The following is a 14,790-nucleotide window of genomic DNA, read 5'->3' on the forward strand; positions in this document are numbered from 1 at the left end:
GAGACTCTACTGTACATACAATGTATGTGTAGTTTGAAATCGTTCACCAATACTGGGACATGTTAATTTGGTAAAATGCACAGAAACAGGAAAAACTAGAGGGAAAGTACCTGCTCTTACAAGCTTACAATCTAGAGAACCATTCCTGTATCGACCGGTTACACCATCAATTTACCACGTTCCCTACTTTACAACCTGCCTATGCGTATCACTGATCTCCTCTACCTTTTGTCCTCTTGTGCCCTTGCTGCCTCCTGTCACAACGTTCTTCTGTGCCAATGATTCCTCCTGTCCCAGTCTTCCCTATTATGAATGATGCTTGCTGCCCTTCTATCACCTCTCAATTTTCTATCAGTCATTGCTGTTGCATCTTGCTCTGTCATCGAACACGAACACTACCTTCTGTTCCATCCCGACCCCACATCATTGATTCCACTGCCTCCTCTTTCACCCCGTTAAGCCATCAATAATGCTGACTAGCATGGTGCGAGTGTGCGCGTGTTTGTTATACTGTAAATATGTACTCTCCCTACCTTGGTTGTATATGTGATGCTTTAGAAGTGATGACTTTTGCTTGTGACAAATAATGTACATTCAGTCTGATGTATGAAAATGTTGGTTAAAGAGAAACTATTAGCAATAATATGCCCCCCCCCCAACAAAAAAAACACATATGTAAGTAGATAAATACTTGCTCTACTTACATAACAGATGTATTGTAGTGTCCACATTTGCTTCCCATATAATTTTATATAGTAAATAAGGAGCAATCTGCTTCTGGCCGGGGCCATCTTGCATCCACCAGGTAGATTTCCCTCCCCCCTTGCATCCCCCTCTTCCCTGCACTAATTACGAGCACAGCGGGTAGGATAACTGCAGCAGGCACAGACTCCCCTTAATAATGGATCCAAGTGCTGCTGTTCCTATCTATTCTCTGCACTACCGTCGGCAGTAGTGCAGAGAGTACAGAAGGGAACTAAAGCACCTGGAACCAAAATTAGGTGAGTCTGTGTGTGCCGCCTTTATCCTTCCCCAATATTCAGCGCGGGGACGAGAGGAAATGCGTCGGGCTGCAGATGCGGCAGAGGGGGCGGACATGCCACTGGAAGAGGGGGGCCGAGGACAGTAACTCCCTGCGCTGTAACAGCGGCTGCGACTACCATAGTGGCCAATCACAGAGCAGAGAGGTGAGTGACAGAGGCTTCAGCCAATCAGGCTGATTCAGCATGCCATGTCACTACCCTTTTGCGTCTGTGTACCAGTATAGAGCATGGGGGCATGGGGAGAGAAAACCTTATTGGAAAACAAGTAAGATTGATTTAAAAGTTTTGAATTGCCTGGTTAGCATCCTTTTTACCCTTGTAACAGCCTGCAACAGAGATTTAATTTTGTATTTAATGCCTAACAGTTACTCTTTAAGAGAGCCGGCCTTAATCAAAAAATAACCCTTTTAAGCAAACCTGATATATATAGGTATATATAAATATGGATAGTCCAGAGGCATATATTTGATAAATGCACCCATTTAAAAGTGTGCAGGAAAAGCGGTGGTAGAATATCTGTAAATTTACCAATATTCTACTTCATTCATATAGTAAAATATTGACAATATTTAACCTCCCTAGCGGTATGGACAGAAATGTCCATCCATAAAAACTTGCTGTGAACAGTATAAACATGCATACACATCAATACTCTCCTGCACTGTATACTAGACCCTTTCTTGACACATTTTGCCAAGTTACAGGAAAAAAAAAAGTTTTAAAAATAAATTTTATCACTTATTGCACAGAAATCCTGGGAAAATTGAACGCTGGGAAGGTTAATAGTAATTTACAATGACCTAACCTCTCCCTACTCTCATACATGACCCTCCCCTGGTGGTGCCTAACCTTAACACCCACCACTTAGCCCCTTAAAGAGAACCCGAGGCGGTTCCTTGGGGGGCAGATGGGACACAGAGGCATGTTCCCTGCCCCATGAAATGCCTCTGTGTCCCTCCCCCCCACGCCGCTCTTTGTTCCCCCCACTCCGTGCTTTAACCGCATGAAACTGGCGACTATAATTGTCGCTAATCTCGAGAAGAAAGGAGGAGAGGGATTCCCTGCTCAAAACGCCCACTAGGGGCATTCTTGGAGGCTTTATTACAGCTGCCATCGAGCAGCTGGTCTTCCTGGCCGCTCCCCCGCAACTCCCCCGCCTCCATGTATGCTGAGAGAGCATCTCACTCTCCTTCCAGTGTCATTACCACAGACCCCTCTGGGGTCACAAAAATGAAAATACAGAGATGCGGGCCACAGGAGTGGCGGAGAGTGTGGCTACCCGATCCGCCCAGACCCCCAGATCAGGTAGCATAGTTTCCATCTGCTCCTCAACCCACAGTTGCCACACACGGACCGTCTGAACAAGAGCTTGCTGGACATGTTCTTGTGGCTGCACTCCCTTTCATTTAGGAGCTCAGCCATAATGGCTTCCCTCTGCTTAGGTTGGTATCTAACTTGTGTCTGTAAATATACAATTTAATCTTGTTATAGAAAACTCCAAGGGACCAGGAAATGTGGTTTACTATGTCAGAAATTGTTCTAGAAATTACCCAGCAGCCCTGGTACATTCTCTGCTGCAAAGGAGCAATTCTGTCCTCCCATTGGAGGTACAGTACAAGCACTTGCACATTTGGTGGACTACATATAGGGCTGCATAGTTGGGAGGATGGAGAGCAGTATACAGCGCGGTGGCAAGAGGTAGCGATATAGGTAAGTTAACCCTGTGTACCGTGGCCCATGCCCCCATAAACGCTGGGATAGTTTTGTGTATTTAAAAATAAATCTCGTTCATCCCTACTGCCATATATATTTGCTTTTAAACAATAACAGTTACCAGTTGCCTGGCAGTCCTGCTGACCTTTCTGACCTTTGTTCCAAAACAAACATGTGGTTGATGATAGTATAATGGCCTCTGCCTCTGACACAGGAGAACTAGGTTCAAATCTAGGCTCTTCCTGTTCAGTAAGCCAGCACGTAAGGAGACCTTGGGCAAGTCTCCCTAACACTGCTACTGCCTATAGAGCACATCAAAGTGGCTACAGCTCTATTCATAAGGAGACCTTGGGCAAGTCTCCCTAACACTGCTGCTGCCTATAGAGAATGTCCAAGTGGCTGCAGCTCTGGTGCTTTGAGTCCACCAGGAGAATAGTGTGATATAAATGTTATGTGTCTTGTCTAGTCAGACTTCAGTCAGAACATTTGATCTGAATGCTTGTTCACTGCCTACAGCTAAAAGTAGAAGCACAGTATCAGCAGGAAAGCCAGGCAAATTGTCCTCAGCCCCTATATCCCTTTTTACTTCAGCTTCCCTGCTTACATCAGGCCCCTACTATAGGTTTAATGAATTCAGCATATGATCAGAAGCTTAAGCACATGCTAATCTAAAGCCGTTACTTAACAACGCCCTCCATTCAGCATGTTGCACCGAGTGTGGCACAACATTTAGCTAACACCCAAGGGTCCTCCAGGTTTTTCAACAGCCCCCTTAATTGGGCCTTCTGCCATCATAGATGTGTCTTTCAGCACATATTTGTAAAGTGTTGTAAAGCTTGTGACAAATCTAAGGGTTAAGCACTGTGAACAAAACCACTTCCTACATCCTACTGTAAAGAGAGAGTTCCTCTACCAAAGGCTCTGTCTGACTGCACTATGCTTTGGGTAATTAAAAGTATAGTTTCTTAACTTCTGAATATGAGAATGCTATGGGGTCTACATTTCTAAATATACATTATAGAATAAGGGAAACATTTATTACAGAATGTAAAGAAATCCATACACTTCCGCAATGTATGAAAAATACTCCCAGTGCATCTAATGTCAGAGGATTACAAATAACCTTTGAGCTCCTAGCCTAAAACATATACAAAATATTCACCATTAGGAGACTGATGAGCCCAAATGATGTACAAACAAAGCATGCTCAGAGCACAGCTATTTGTCATCAATATGCATTGCAGTCTGACAGTAATTAGCTTGCCTGTGAAACTCAGCACAGTTGCCCAGTACAGTGAGTTCATTATGTTCAGTATCAGTAAACAATACAGCATGTTGATTATCAGTGTGTGGATAGGCTCAGCAGGGTGCCGGATAGAAAGCCAGTGTTCATTCTCAGTGTATTGACAAAAATAAGCAATCATGTGCAGAAATGAACCTGTACAGCTGTATACTACAGTCTTTCTACAGAGTATAGCAATATCCATGTTAGATAGATCATAAAAAAGCATAAGTTTGCCAAATGTTATGTACGAAACAGCGTTAAACAGATGCAATATTTATGTAAACACAATATTTAAAAAAACCATTGCAAATTCTCTTCCTGTATCAGACAAACCAGCGTCTGAAAGCTTATGCGAACAGAAAATGCAAATAACCGTAAAAAGAAAGTCCAAAGTGCATCAATTTACAGCAGCTTTCAGTTTTACTGCCTTCAGTTGAGAACACTTTGGAGAGATTTAAGGCCACCTGTAGTGAGAAGGATATGGAGACTGATATGTTTGTTTACTTTTAAGCAGTACCAGTTGCTTGGCTGTTCTGCTGATCCTTTGCCTCTTAATGCTGATAAAAAATCTTTTTTTATCAATCGAACCGCTGATGGCTTGATTGATAATATCCAACGTGTCCGATACCCCGCCGGATCGATTCCGCGCTCAATACCGGCGGGCAGGACAAAAGAAAAAACGAACAGAAGATAAGGAAGTGCACGCGGGGATGAGCCGGAATCGATCCGGGCGGCCGCGGGGACGCGCTGGCATCGAGCCAGCAGCTCGATTCCGGTGTATGCCCGGCATAAGGTGCGTACACACGCACTACCGCAGACAACACGGTGGGCGGGTGTTCCAGCGACAGTAGTAGTACTGTAGTGTACAGTCTGTCAAGCAGACTGATAAGGCTGTTTCTGAATGATCCGCATACACACGTGCTACTGTCGGCTGAACGTCCGCCCAGCGGGAGGGTCCAGCGGACCCGTCGTTGCCTGCGGTAGTGCGTGTGTACGCACCTTTATACCTTTAGCCATAAGCCTCGTACACACGCTAGAATAAAGTTGGCTGAGGTGGCATATAACGAACACCTCAGCCAATAATCAGGCATGTGTACAATATGATCCACAACCGTCCACCCGCAAGCAATTCGTCCGGCGAATCAACTCCCACGAGCAACAGGCGATTCTTTTGATCATGCCGCACCCCCCGCCCACTGTATGACGTCACACACACGCTGCTCCGCCGTGCCAGACACTATTGATGCATGAAAGATCAAAAGGACTGCTAAGCAAGTGGTATTGTTTAAAATGAAATAAATATGGTAGCCTCCATATCCCTCTCACTTCAGGTGTCCTTTAAAGAGAATCTGTATTGTTAAAATCGCACAAAAGTAAACATACCAGTGCGTTAGGGGACATCTCCTATTACCCTCTGTCACAATTTCGCCGCTCCTCGCCGCATTAAAAGTGGTTAAAAACAGTTTTAAAAAGTTTGTTTATAAACAAACAAAATGGCCACCAAAACAGGAAGTAGGTTGATGTACAGTATGTCCACACATAGAAAATACATCCATACACAAGCAGGCTGTATACAGCATTCCTTTTGAATCTCAAGAGATCATTTGTGTGTTTCTTTCTCCCTGCAGCTATCTTCCACTGAAGTGTCAGGCTGTTTCTTCCTGCAGAGTGCAGACAGCTCTGCCTGTATGTAATTCCTCAGTATGTGAAAGCCCAGCCAGCTCAGGGGAGGATTTATCCAGCTTGTAAAAGATAAGAGAGAAGAGAGAAGCTGCCCTAATCTAAATAGTGCAGAGAGGGTCCTGGAGGGGGGAGATGCATCACAGAACCACAACACTGAAGAACTTGGCAGCCTTCCAGACACAGGCTGACAAGTCTGACAAGAGAGAGATAAGTTGATTTATTACAGAGATGGTGATAGTAGAACGTGCTGCAGTAAGCCAGAACACATTAGAATAGCTTTTGGAACTTGTAGGATGATAAAAAACAGGATGCAATTTTTGTTACGGAGTCTCTTTAAGCAAGCTGCCATTCCTGACCTGTTTCTGAAAAATACTAATTGCCTGCATATCACACTGATCTAGCTTCAGTCACATACCTGCAACACGCATGCAGGTAAAGCAGGTAGGAAAGGTTTAATGTGGGGCCCCTGTGAGTTCTATATTACTTGTGGGGCCCCTAAGGAGCTAAAGGCGCTGAGCAACTCCCTGTGGAAGCACTGGCCCAGGGTACAGGTCGCCCCTGTGATGTCAAAACACCTTATATGCATACTGAGCCAGTGACTCAAAGTGTCCAACATAGAGGATCAGTATTAACCTTTATTAATTTACATCAAAGTCAGCAACAGCAACTTTTATTGTCTCTTAGTATAGGACTAATTCAGGGGTGTCCAAACTTTTTAGACCAAGGGTCATATCATCATTCTTGAGAGTGCTAGGGGCGAACTCAGTGGCTGTTACTGCTGCTGGCACAATGGTGGCTGCTAATTAGTGGCTGCTACTGCTACAGTCAGAGGCGGGACAAGGTCCTCCAGCACCCAAGGCTGAGACACCAAAGTGCGCCCCTCCATCCCTGCCACTCCAGCCGTCACACACTGATTGCTATTAGACTAAGAGGTGCCACGGGGCCCACAACCTCCCCAACACCTTAATATCTAGTTATCTGGCTTGCAGTCACTGCCATGTATCTCATTTTCTTAATTCTTTCTGCTTCAAACACAATTAGGAATGACAGCTGAATGAATTGTGCGCCCCCTCCTACACTGCGCCCTGAGGCTGGAGCCTCTCCAGCCTATGCCTCGGCCCGGCCCTGGCTACAGTGGTGGCTGATAACCTACAGGCCAATAAAGGAGAAGGCAGAACGGCGAGATAAGGTGGCCCCTGAATGCCGAACCACAACTACAGCCTGTGGGCCACATGGAATTAACAACTGTAGAGAGCTTCAGGGGCCACCAGAAAAAGCTCAGTGGGCGGCATTTGGCCCCCGGGACGGTCTTTGGACATGCCTGTTCTAATTTTACAGATTGTCTAGGATGTTGCACTTTCTATATCCACCGTTTTCATTTGTAAGCAAGTCTGCATCTAAATCAAGCTCTATGCACAACTAGATTTTCCATTTTCTGTGGATACTGGCATGGTGAATGGTATGCTGGCCTTTTAGCTTACAAATAGACTCCAAAATTACTCCAAAAGTTTGATTCTGCCCAATAGCAGGGACTACGTCAAAGCTAAATCTTGGTGTTACACATCCCTGATTACCTTTGCTTACTATAGAATAAATAAACTAAGGCGAGGTGGGACAAATTTGGAAAAGACACTATGAGGAAGATTTATCAAAGCCAGTACAAGGATAACTAGAGCTGCTACTAAACAGGTACAGAAGATGTGGAATTGCTCCAAGTGGCCAATCAGAATCAATAATCTGGACATCTGCTCCATTTTTTGCAATGGTCCGTCTCCAGTTTTTCTTGTAACTGGTTTTGATAAATCTGTCTTATGATTGCTCTGGAGTCAATAAGTGACATAAGAAGGTGCAGACCATTCAGCTCAGGACTCTCCATTCAAATTGAGCAGGGTTTTAAAATATCTTAAATTGCATAAATACATATGGGATCATTCACACGCTAACTGAGAACAGCAATAATATGCTGTAACTGAGAGAGAGATGTTTTGCAAGCTAGAGACATTGACAAACTGTCATCTCCTGCACTTTGGTTACACTACAGTTGAACTCATAGTCATGTCCTGTCATTTCACATCACTGCACACAGTCTAAGGTAGGGCATGGCAACTCCAACAGCCAGTTTCACATCAAGTTTAAACTATTGCCCTGTTATTTTTGATTTTCTTTTCACTTGTTTCTAAGAAAGCTCTTGCTTAGTTGCTACATGTAACACACAGAGACTTTACAAATGATGTAGTCACTGACCTGGGACATCTGGGGTCGCAGGTTGATATCCTTCAGATTGATGGCGCTTGGCTGCAGGTTCTTGAGCAGTTGGCATAACAGAACTCCATCTCGCAAGGTCTGTGCCAGGTCGAACACCTGAGCTGTGTCCCATGTCACCCTGTGGTTAGGAGGAAGCACCCTGCATCTGATCAGCCACTGGGCACACTGTTTCCACGGCTCCATGATGGCAAGTGCAAAGACAAAAGTGTTAGTGCAATGTTAATACAGTAGAGAATCAATTCATTAATGACCAGGGTGGCCTAAAGAATCAAGCAACACAGGCTGGACTCAAACTTGCACAGTCTGAAAGACTGAATAAGTTTCTTCTTTTTGTCTGAAAATAGGTCTTCCTGAGGGTTAAAACACAGTGCACTCCAGTCTTTGAAAGAAGGCTAAGCAACATCCAAAGCATTAGAGTAATAAATCCTGGTGTGAGTCTCTCCCTCTGTTAGCAAGGTCAGTCTTGTGAATCTGCAGTGTGCTGCCAGTGTAGCTCACCTCGGCTGCAGAGAGTGGTCACAGTGTACAAGCAGCACATCCCCAGTTCCATCGTGGCAGAGGTGCCCTATGCCAGCACATGCCCTGTCCTCACTGCCCCGTGCAGTCCCCTGGACACCTTCCAGCAGCAATCTCTTGTGAATCCGAACCACGGCTGGGAGCTCTAGATTGATACACTTCTTCCAATGCTCTTCTGAACGGGGTGTTATCCTCAGCATGCATCAAGCTGTCACAGCCGACACTCCGCTTCCTTTCATCCAGCGTATCCCCTGCTGTGTGTCACTCGCTGTCCCTTATTACTTTGTCTCCTATCAATATCATTACTGCTGCTTCAGTATAAACTGTTACTTGTCCAAATACCCGACTGCTGAGCATTCCATTTCTTCTGCTAATGTATCCTTTCTCAGCACTTGCCTCCTCTTTCTCTCTCTCTCTTTCTCTCTCTGGCTGCTCCTCTCGCCTCTCTTCAGATTAGCCCAGGGCTGCAGCCCAGCTTCCACGCATGTGCAGATGTACAGTATGTGACACTACCTGTCATGGCACAGCGTTTTCAGAGGAGGGGAGGAAGCTGGGCTTTATGACAGAGGATATGTCACTGAAGAGACTCACATACTCATACAGTGAGCCAAGTAGTGTAAGTGAGACAAGATAAGAGAAGTAGAATGGAGGGAGGAGGGGTAGTAGAGGGTCAGAATCGATGACAATAACATTGATGAGCAGATAGATATGAGAAAAATAGCGGCATAGCGGATAGCACTACTGTATTATAGTGCTGAGTCCTAGGTTCGAACATTGGCCAGGGCAAAATCTGCATGGAGTTTCTATCTTCCCCCAGATTTAACTCAGACACTTCATGTTCTCTTATATTCTAAAAACATACTAATAAGTCACCTGCTTTATCCCAACACAATCCTATACTGTAGTAAAAATATTAGACTACTAGTGGACCTAAGCCCGTTTAAAAACGGGCTAGGTCTGTCCCTAATGCACCGCGCGCATGCGCACGCCCATCGTGCACCCGTCATGCGATCACACGCCCGCCCCTTCTGGCCCCACAAAATGCACTGACGGACGGACATGGGACGCAGCGACACTTGCCTTTTATTAGGTAGGATAACTATGGTAGGGATTAGATTGTGAGCTCCTCTGAGGACAGTCTGTGACATGACAATATGATCTCTAAAGTGTTGCAGAAGATGTCAGTGCTACAGAATACAAATACATAATAATAATATGGTAGGAGGTTAGACTATGATAGGATTATAATGTGAGCTAACCTGGGGACAGTCAGTGACTAGAGATGGCCCAAACGGTTCGCTGGCGAACTGTTCCAGGCGAACTTCCAGGGGTTCGCGATCGCGGAGAAACGTAAAATTTACTGGAAGTTTGATTCACCCCCATAGTGCACCATTAGGGTCATCTTTGACCCTCTACATCACAGACAGTCAGCAGACACATTGTAGCCAATCAGGCTACACTCTCTCCTGGAGCCACTCCCCCCCCCCCCTTATAAAAGGCAGGAATCGCCGGCCATTTTACTCAGATTAGTTAGGCTCTTGTAGGCTTCTTAGCTTGCTCCTTGCTGAATCTTACTGCTAAAATAGCACCCCACAACAGCTCTTTTGAGAGCTAATCTCTTTTTTTTTTTCTGTGTGTCCCACTGACACTTGTGTTGCATAGACAGCCTTGATTCCTACTGTGTGTGCCACTGCCAGGCCCAGCACATTCAGTGACTACCTGTGTGTGTGACAGGTGCACATTACCCATCCATCACTGCATATACCTACCTGTTGTTTACTGTGCACCCACCCACCTATGTGAGTGCACGCAGTGTCACTGTGCCTCTCCGCTACCTGTCTGTGTGTGACAGGTGCACATTGTAATACCCATTACTGCATATACCTACCTACCTACCTGTTGTTCACAGTGCACCCACCTACCTACATGAGTTGAGCGCACACAGTGTCACCTATGTGAGTGCACGCAGTGTTACTGTGCCTGTCCACTACCTATCTGTGTGTGACAGGTGCACATTATAATACCCATCACTGCATATACCAACCTGTTGTGTTCAGTGCGCCCACCTCATCACTGCATATACTTATCTGTTGTGTTCAGTGCACTTACCTCATCACTGTATATACTTACCTGTTGTGTTCAGTGCACCCACCTCATCACTGCATATACCTACCTGTTGTGTTCAGTGCACCCACATACCTACATGAGTGCACGCAGTGTGATATACCACTCTGTGCATACCTGTTAACTGCACCTGTGTGACTGCAAATTGTATTAGTCAAGTCAGTGCATACCTTTCACTTCATCCCCCCCAATATGGACAAAACTGACAAAACAGGTAGAGGCAGACCCAGAGGAAGGCCACCCGGCAGGTCTGTGTGAGGTCATGCTGATGTGGTTTCGTGCGGCCCTGGACCAAAGTACAGTGCTCAGAAAAAGGCACGTCCCATCAACTCCCAAGATTGTCAGGACGTGGTAGACTATTTAACACAGAACACCTCATCTTCCGCAGCCACCAGCACTACTCCAAGTACCACATCCACTACATTTGACAGTTCGCAGGAGTTATTTGGTGGGGAAATCACTGATGCACAGCCATTATTGTTACAACCAGATGAAGGCGCTAAGCAAGTTACACCACCTCATATGTCTGAGTTAGGCGACACTATGGGCTGTACCTGCTGTTGGTGCAGTTTTGGAGGTGTCTGAGGCAAGCGAAGCTGGGCAGGATGATTATGATGGTGACGATGATACGGATCCCACGTATGTTCCCAATAGAGGAGATGAACAGGGGGACAGTTCAGAGGGGGAGTCAGAGAGAAGTAGGAGAAGACGAGTTCCTGAAAGAAGCAGGGGGTGCTCGTCATATGAAACAGCTGGTGGCAGTGTCCAGCGGCATGTATCGCCACCTATGTACAGCCATCCAACATGCCCTTCAACGTCACCTGCTCATGCCACCATAGTGCTATCACCCCAGGAGGGCTCAGCGGTTTGGAAATTTTTTAGTGTGTCTTCCTCAGAACGGAGCAATGCCATCTGTTCTCTCTTCCTCCAAAAATTGAGCCGTGGAAAGGCCAACACCCACGTAGGGAGAAGTGCCTTATGAAGGTACATGAAGAAAAGGCACAAACTGCAATGGGAAGAGCACCTGAGCAAAAGCAGCACACAAAAGAAAAGCCACCCTCCTTCTCCTCTTCCTCCTTCAGGTGCAGCATCTTCAGCCGCTTTCTCCCTTGCACCTTCACAGCCACCCTCCTCCACTCCGCCTCTGACCTTGAGCGGTTCCTGCTCCTCTGCCCACAGCAGCCAGGTGTCCGTGAAGGAAATCTTTGAACGGAAGAAGCCAATTTCTGCCAGTCACCCCCTTGCCTGGCGTCTGACAGCTGGCTTGGCAGAACTGTTAGCTCACCAGCTGTTACCATACCAGCTGGTGGACTCTGAGGCCTTCCGTAAATTTGTGGCCATTGCCTTTTTCTCTAAAAAGGCAATACCCAAACTGTACAGTGAAGTGGAGAGGCAAGTGGTGTCATCTCTGGCACACAGCGTTGGGTCAAGGGTCCACCTGACCACGGATGCCTGGTCTGCCAAGCACGGTCAAGGCAGGTACATTACTTACACAGCCCATTGGGTCAACCTGGTGATCAATGGCAAGCAGGGAGTACATGGCTGTGCAGTGGACCAATTTTTGACACCTCCACGGCTTGCAGGCAGGCCTCCTGCCACCTCCTCTCCTTCTCCTCCTGCTACATCCTCTTCACTATCGTCCTCCTCCTCCTCTTTGGCTGAATGGCAGTTCAACTCTACTGGTGCTGCAATCTCCTCTCCAGCTACACAGCCCCATCTCCCCAGGGCCTATGCTGCATGCCAGGTATGACGGTGTCACGCCATCTTAGACATGTCTTGCCTCAAAGCGGAGAGTCACACTCACACTGGGCCAGCTCTCCTGGCTGCTCTTAACAAACAGGTGGATCAGTGGCTGACCCCGTACCAGCTGGAGATCGGCAACGTGGTGTGTGACAACGGCAGCAATCTCATTTCCGCGTTGAATTTGGGAAAGCTGACACATATACCCTGCATGGCATATGTGCTGAATCTAGTCATTCAAACATTTGTGTCAAAGTACCCAGGCTTAGAGGACCTCCTGAAGCAGGCCAGGAAGTTGTGTGGGCATTTCAGGCAGTCTTACACGGCCATGGCACACTTTGCGGACATTCAGCAGAGAAACAACTTGCCGGTGAGACGCTTGATATGTGATAGCCTGACTCGCTGGAATTCGACCCTGTTCATGTTCTCTCGCCTGCTAGAACAGGAGAAAGCCGTCACCCAGTACCTGTACAATTACAGTAAAAGGACACAATCTGGGGAGATGGGGATGTTCTGGCCCAACAACTGGACACTGATGCGAAATGCATGCAGCCTCATGCGGCCGTTTGAGGAGGTGACCAACCTGGTGAGTCGCAGTGAAGGCACCATCAGCGACTTGATCCCGTACGCTTACTTCCTGGAGCATGCCCTGCGTAGAGCGGTGGCTCAAGCTGTGGAGGAGCGTGAACAGGAACAGTTACGGGAGGAACAGTTGTGGGAGCAATATTCAACAGAACCAGATGTTTCCTCAACAACTGCGGCAGCACAAAGTGGGGGAGGAGGAGGAAGAGTCATGTGGGGAAGAGGAGTCAGACTCGGATGATGAGGAAGGTGTTTCTTTGGAGGAGGAGGAGGCGGTGGCAGAAGAACAGGGGGCTTGTGCTGCTCAACGTTCCCATGGTATTGTTCGTGGCTGGGGGGAGGAGGAGGACTTACCTGACGTCACTGAGGAAGAGCAAGAGAAGATGGCTAGTACGTCTGGATCCAACTTTGTGCAGATGGCGTCTTTCATGCTGTCCAGCCTGTTGAGGGACCCCCGTATAAAAAAACTCAAGGGTAATGAGCTGTACTGGGTGGCCACGCTACTAGACCCTCGGTATAGGCACAAAGTGGCGGACATGTTACCAAATCACCAGAAGGCAGAAAGGATGCAGCACATGCAGAACAGCACAACGCAATAAAGGTAACACTGCCAGTAATCTTTCTACCATGTCCACGCAGGCAAGGACAGGACGCTCCAGTGATCTCATGGTGATGTCAGACATGCAGACATTCTTTAGTCCAACGCCTCGGCTTAGCGCTTCCGGACCCACCCTCCATCATCTCCTGGACTGGCAGGTAGCCAACTACCTGGCCTTAAGTGTGGATGTAGACACTGTGAGCAGCATTGAACCCTTGGACTACTGGGTGCGCAAGTTTGACCTATGGCCAGAGCTGTCCCAATTTGCCATCCAACTTCTGTCTTGCCCTGCCTCAAGCGTCCTGTCAGAAAGGACCTTCAGCGCAGCTGGAGGCATTGTCACTGAGAAGAGAAGTTGCCCAAGTCACAAAAGTGTTCAGTAAATCACCTTTATCAAAATGAATGAGGCATGGATCCCGGAGGACTACTGCCCGCTCGAAGACTAAGTCAGTCCCCACACACAGCATCTCTGCCCGCAGGCCGCTTGACTGCCTTCTCCACCACCACCAACAGGGTCCAGGACTCCAGGCGGATTCTTGAATTTTTAGGCCACTGCTAGCTATAATAATTTTTCTGGTGCGTGTACATGCCTGCCTAATTTTTCTGGCTGGACTGCAGCTGCAACAACAAAACAAAATGCATGTACATGTGCCCATTCCCCTTCGTGATCATTACCTTGCCGCAGTGAAGGGGCTTGCGTATCACAATAAAGCAATGACCGCCGGCTATATGAGTGTCTCGGGGGGTGGCACACCAAAGATAATAAGGTCGTTGCTTCATTGTGGACAAACCAAATTTGATCATCTGGACAGTCACTGTTCTGTCATTCAGCTACCTCAGCCTGGAGACCATATGGGCTGGAAAGCCGCCATCACCTGCACTCTCGTCATGGTGCGCACCAGCCCAGCACGGCCGTCACTACACAAACAGCTGTTTGCAGTCACTGCATACCTTTCACTGCATCTTTGACTGCACATTGTATTATACCTGGCAGTCAGTGCATACCTTTCACTTGAATGGATGGCAGACTTGCCCTCCATAACATATTCTCGTTACAGGTAGTACAGTCTATCAGTGTCATATAAAGCAAGGCTTCGAAAAGCCCCCTGTATTGTTATTTATGGTCACTACCTTGGGACGTTCATGCCATGCCTGCTGCCTTCCTTGGATATGTGGTAGCCGTTCCTGCTCCTTTGCCCACAGCGTGCCTGCTGCCTTCCTTGGATGTGTGGTGGTGGTAG

At 47.1% G+C, this 14,790-nt stretch overlaps 1 protein-coding gene across 4 annotated transcripts in view; it reads right to left on the reverse strand.

Moving 5' to 3' along the window:
* The window catches only part of VAV3 (vav guanine nucleotide exchange factor 3), a 490,967-nt gene that overhangs the window by 350,351 nt on the left and 125,826 nt on the right, over positions 1–14,790 (reverse strand). For 3 of the 4 annotated variants that reach the window (XM_068240046.1, XM_068240044.1, XM_068240043.1), the window contains exon 1: positions 7,969–8,958. The exons of the other annotated variant lie outside the window; for it this stretch is intronic. In XM_068240046.1, the coding sequence (XP_068096147.1) occupies positions 7,969–8,172 (204 nt within the window). In that variant the 5' untranslated portion in view covers positions 8,173–8,958. Of the gene's footprint in view, positions 1–7,968; positions 8,959–14,790 lie in introns of those variants that run through there. 4 annotated transcript variants of the gene reach the window in all.

This window comes from Hyperolius riggenbachi, chromosome 6, assembly GCF_040937935.1.
Source record: "Hyperolius riggenbachi isolate aHypRig1 chromosome 6, aHypRig1.pri, whole genome shotgun sequence".
In the NCBI taxonomy this organism is placed as follows: domain Eukaryota; kingdom Metazoa; phylum Chordata; class Amphibia; order Anura; family Hyperoliidae; genus Hyperolius; species Hyperolius riggenbachi.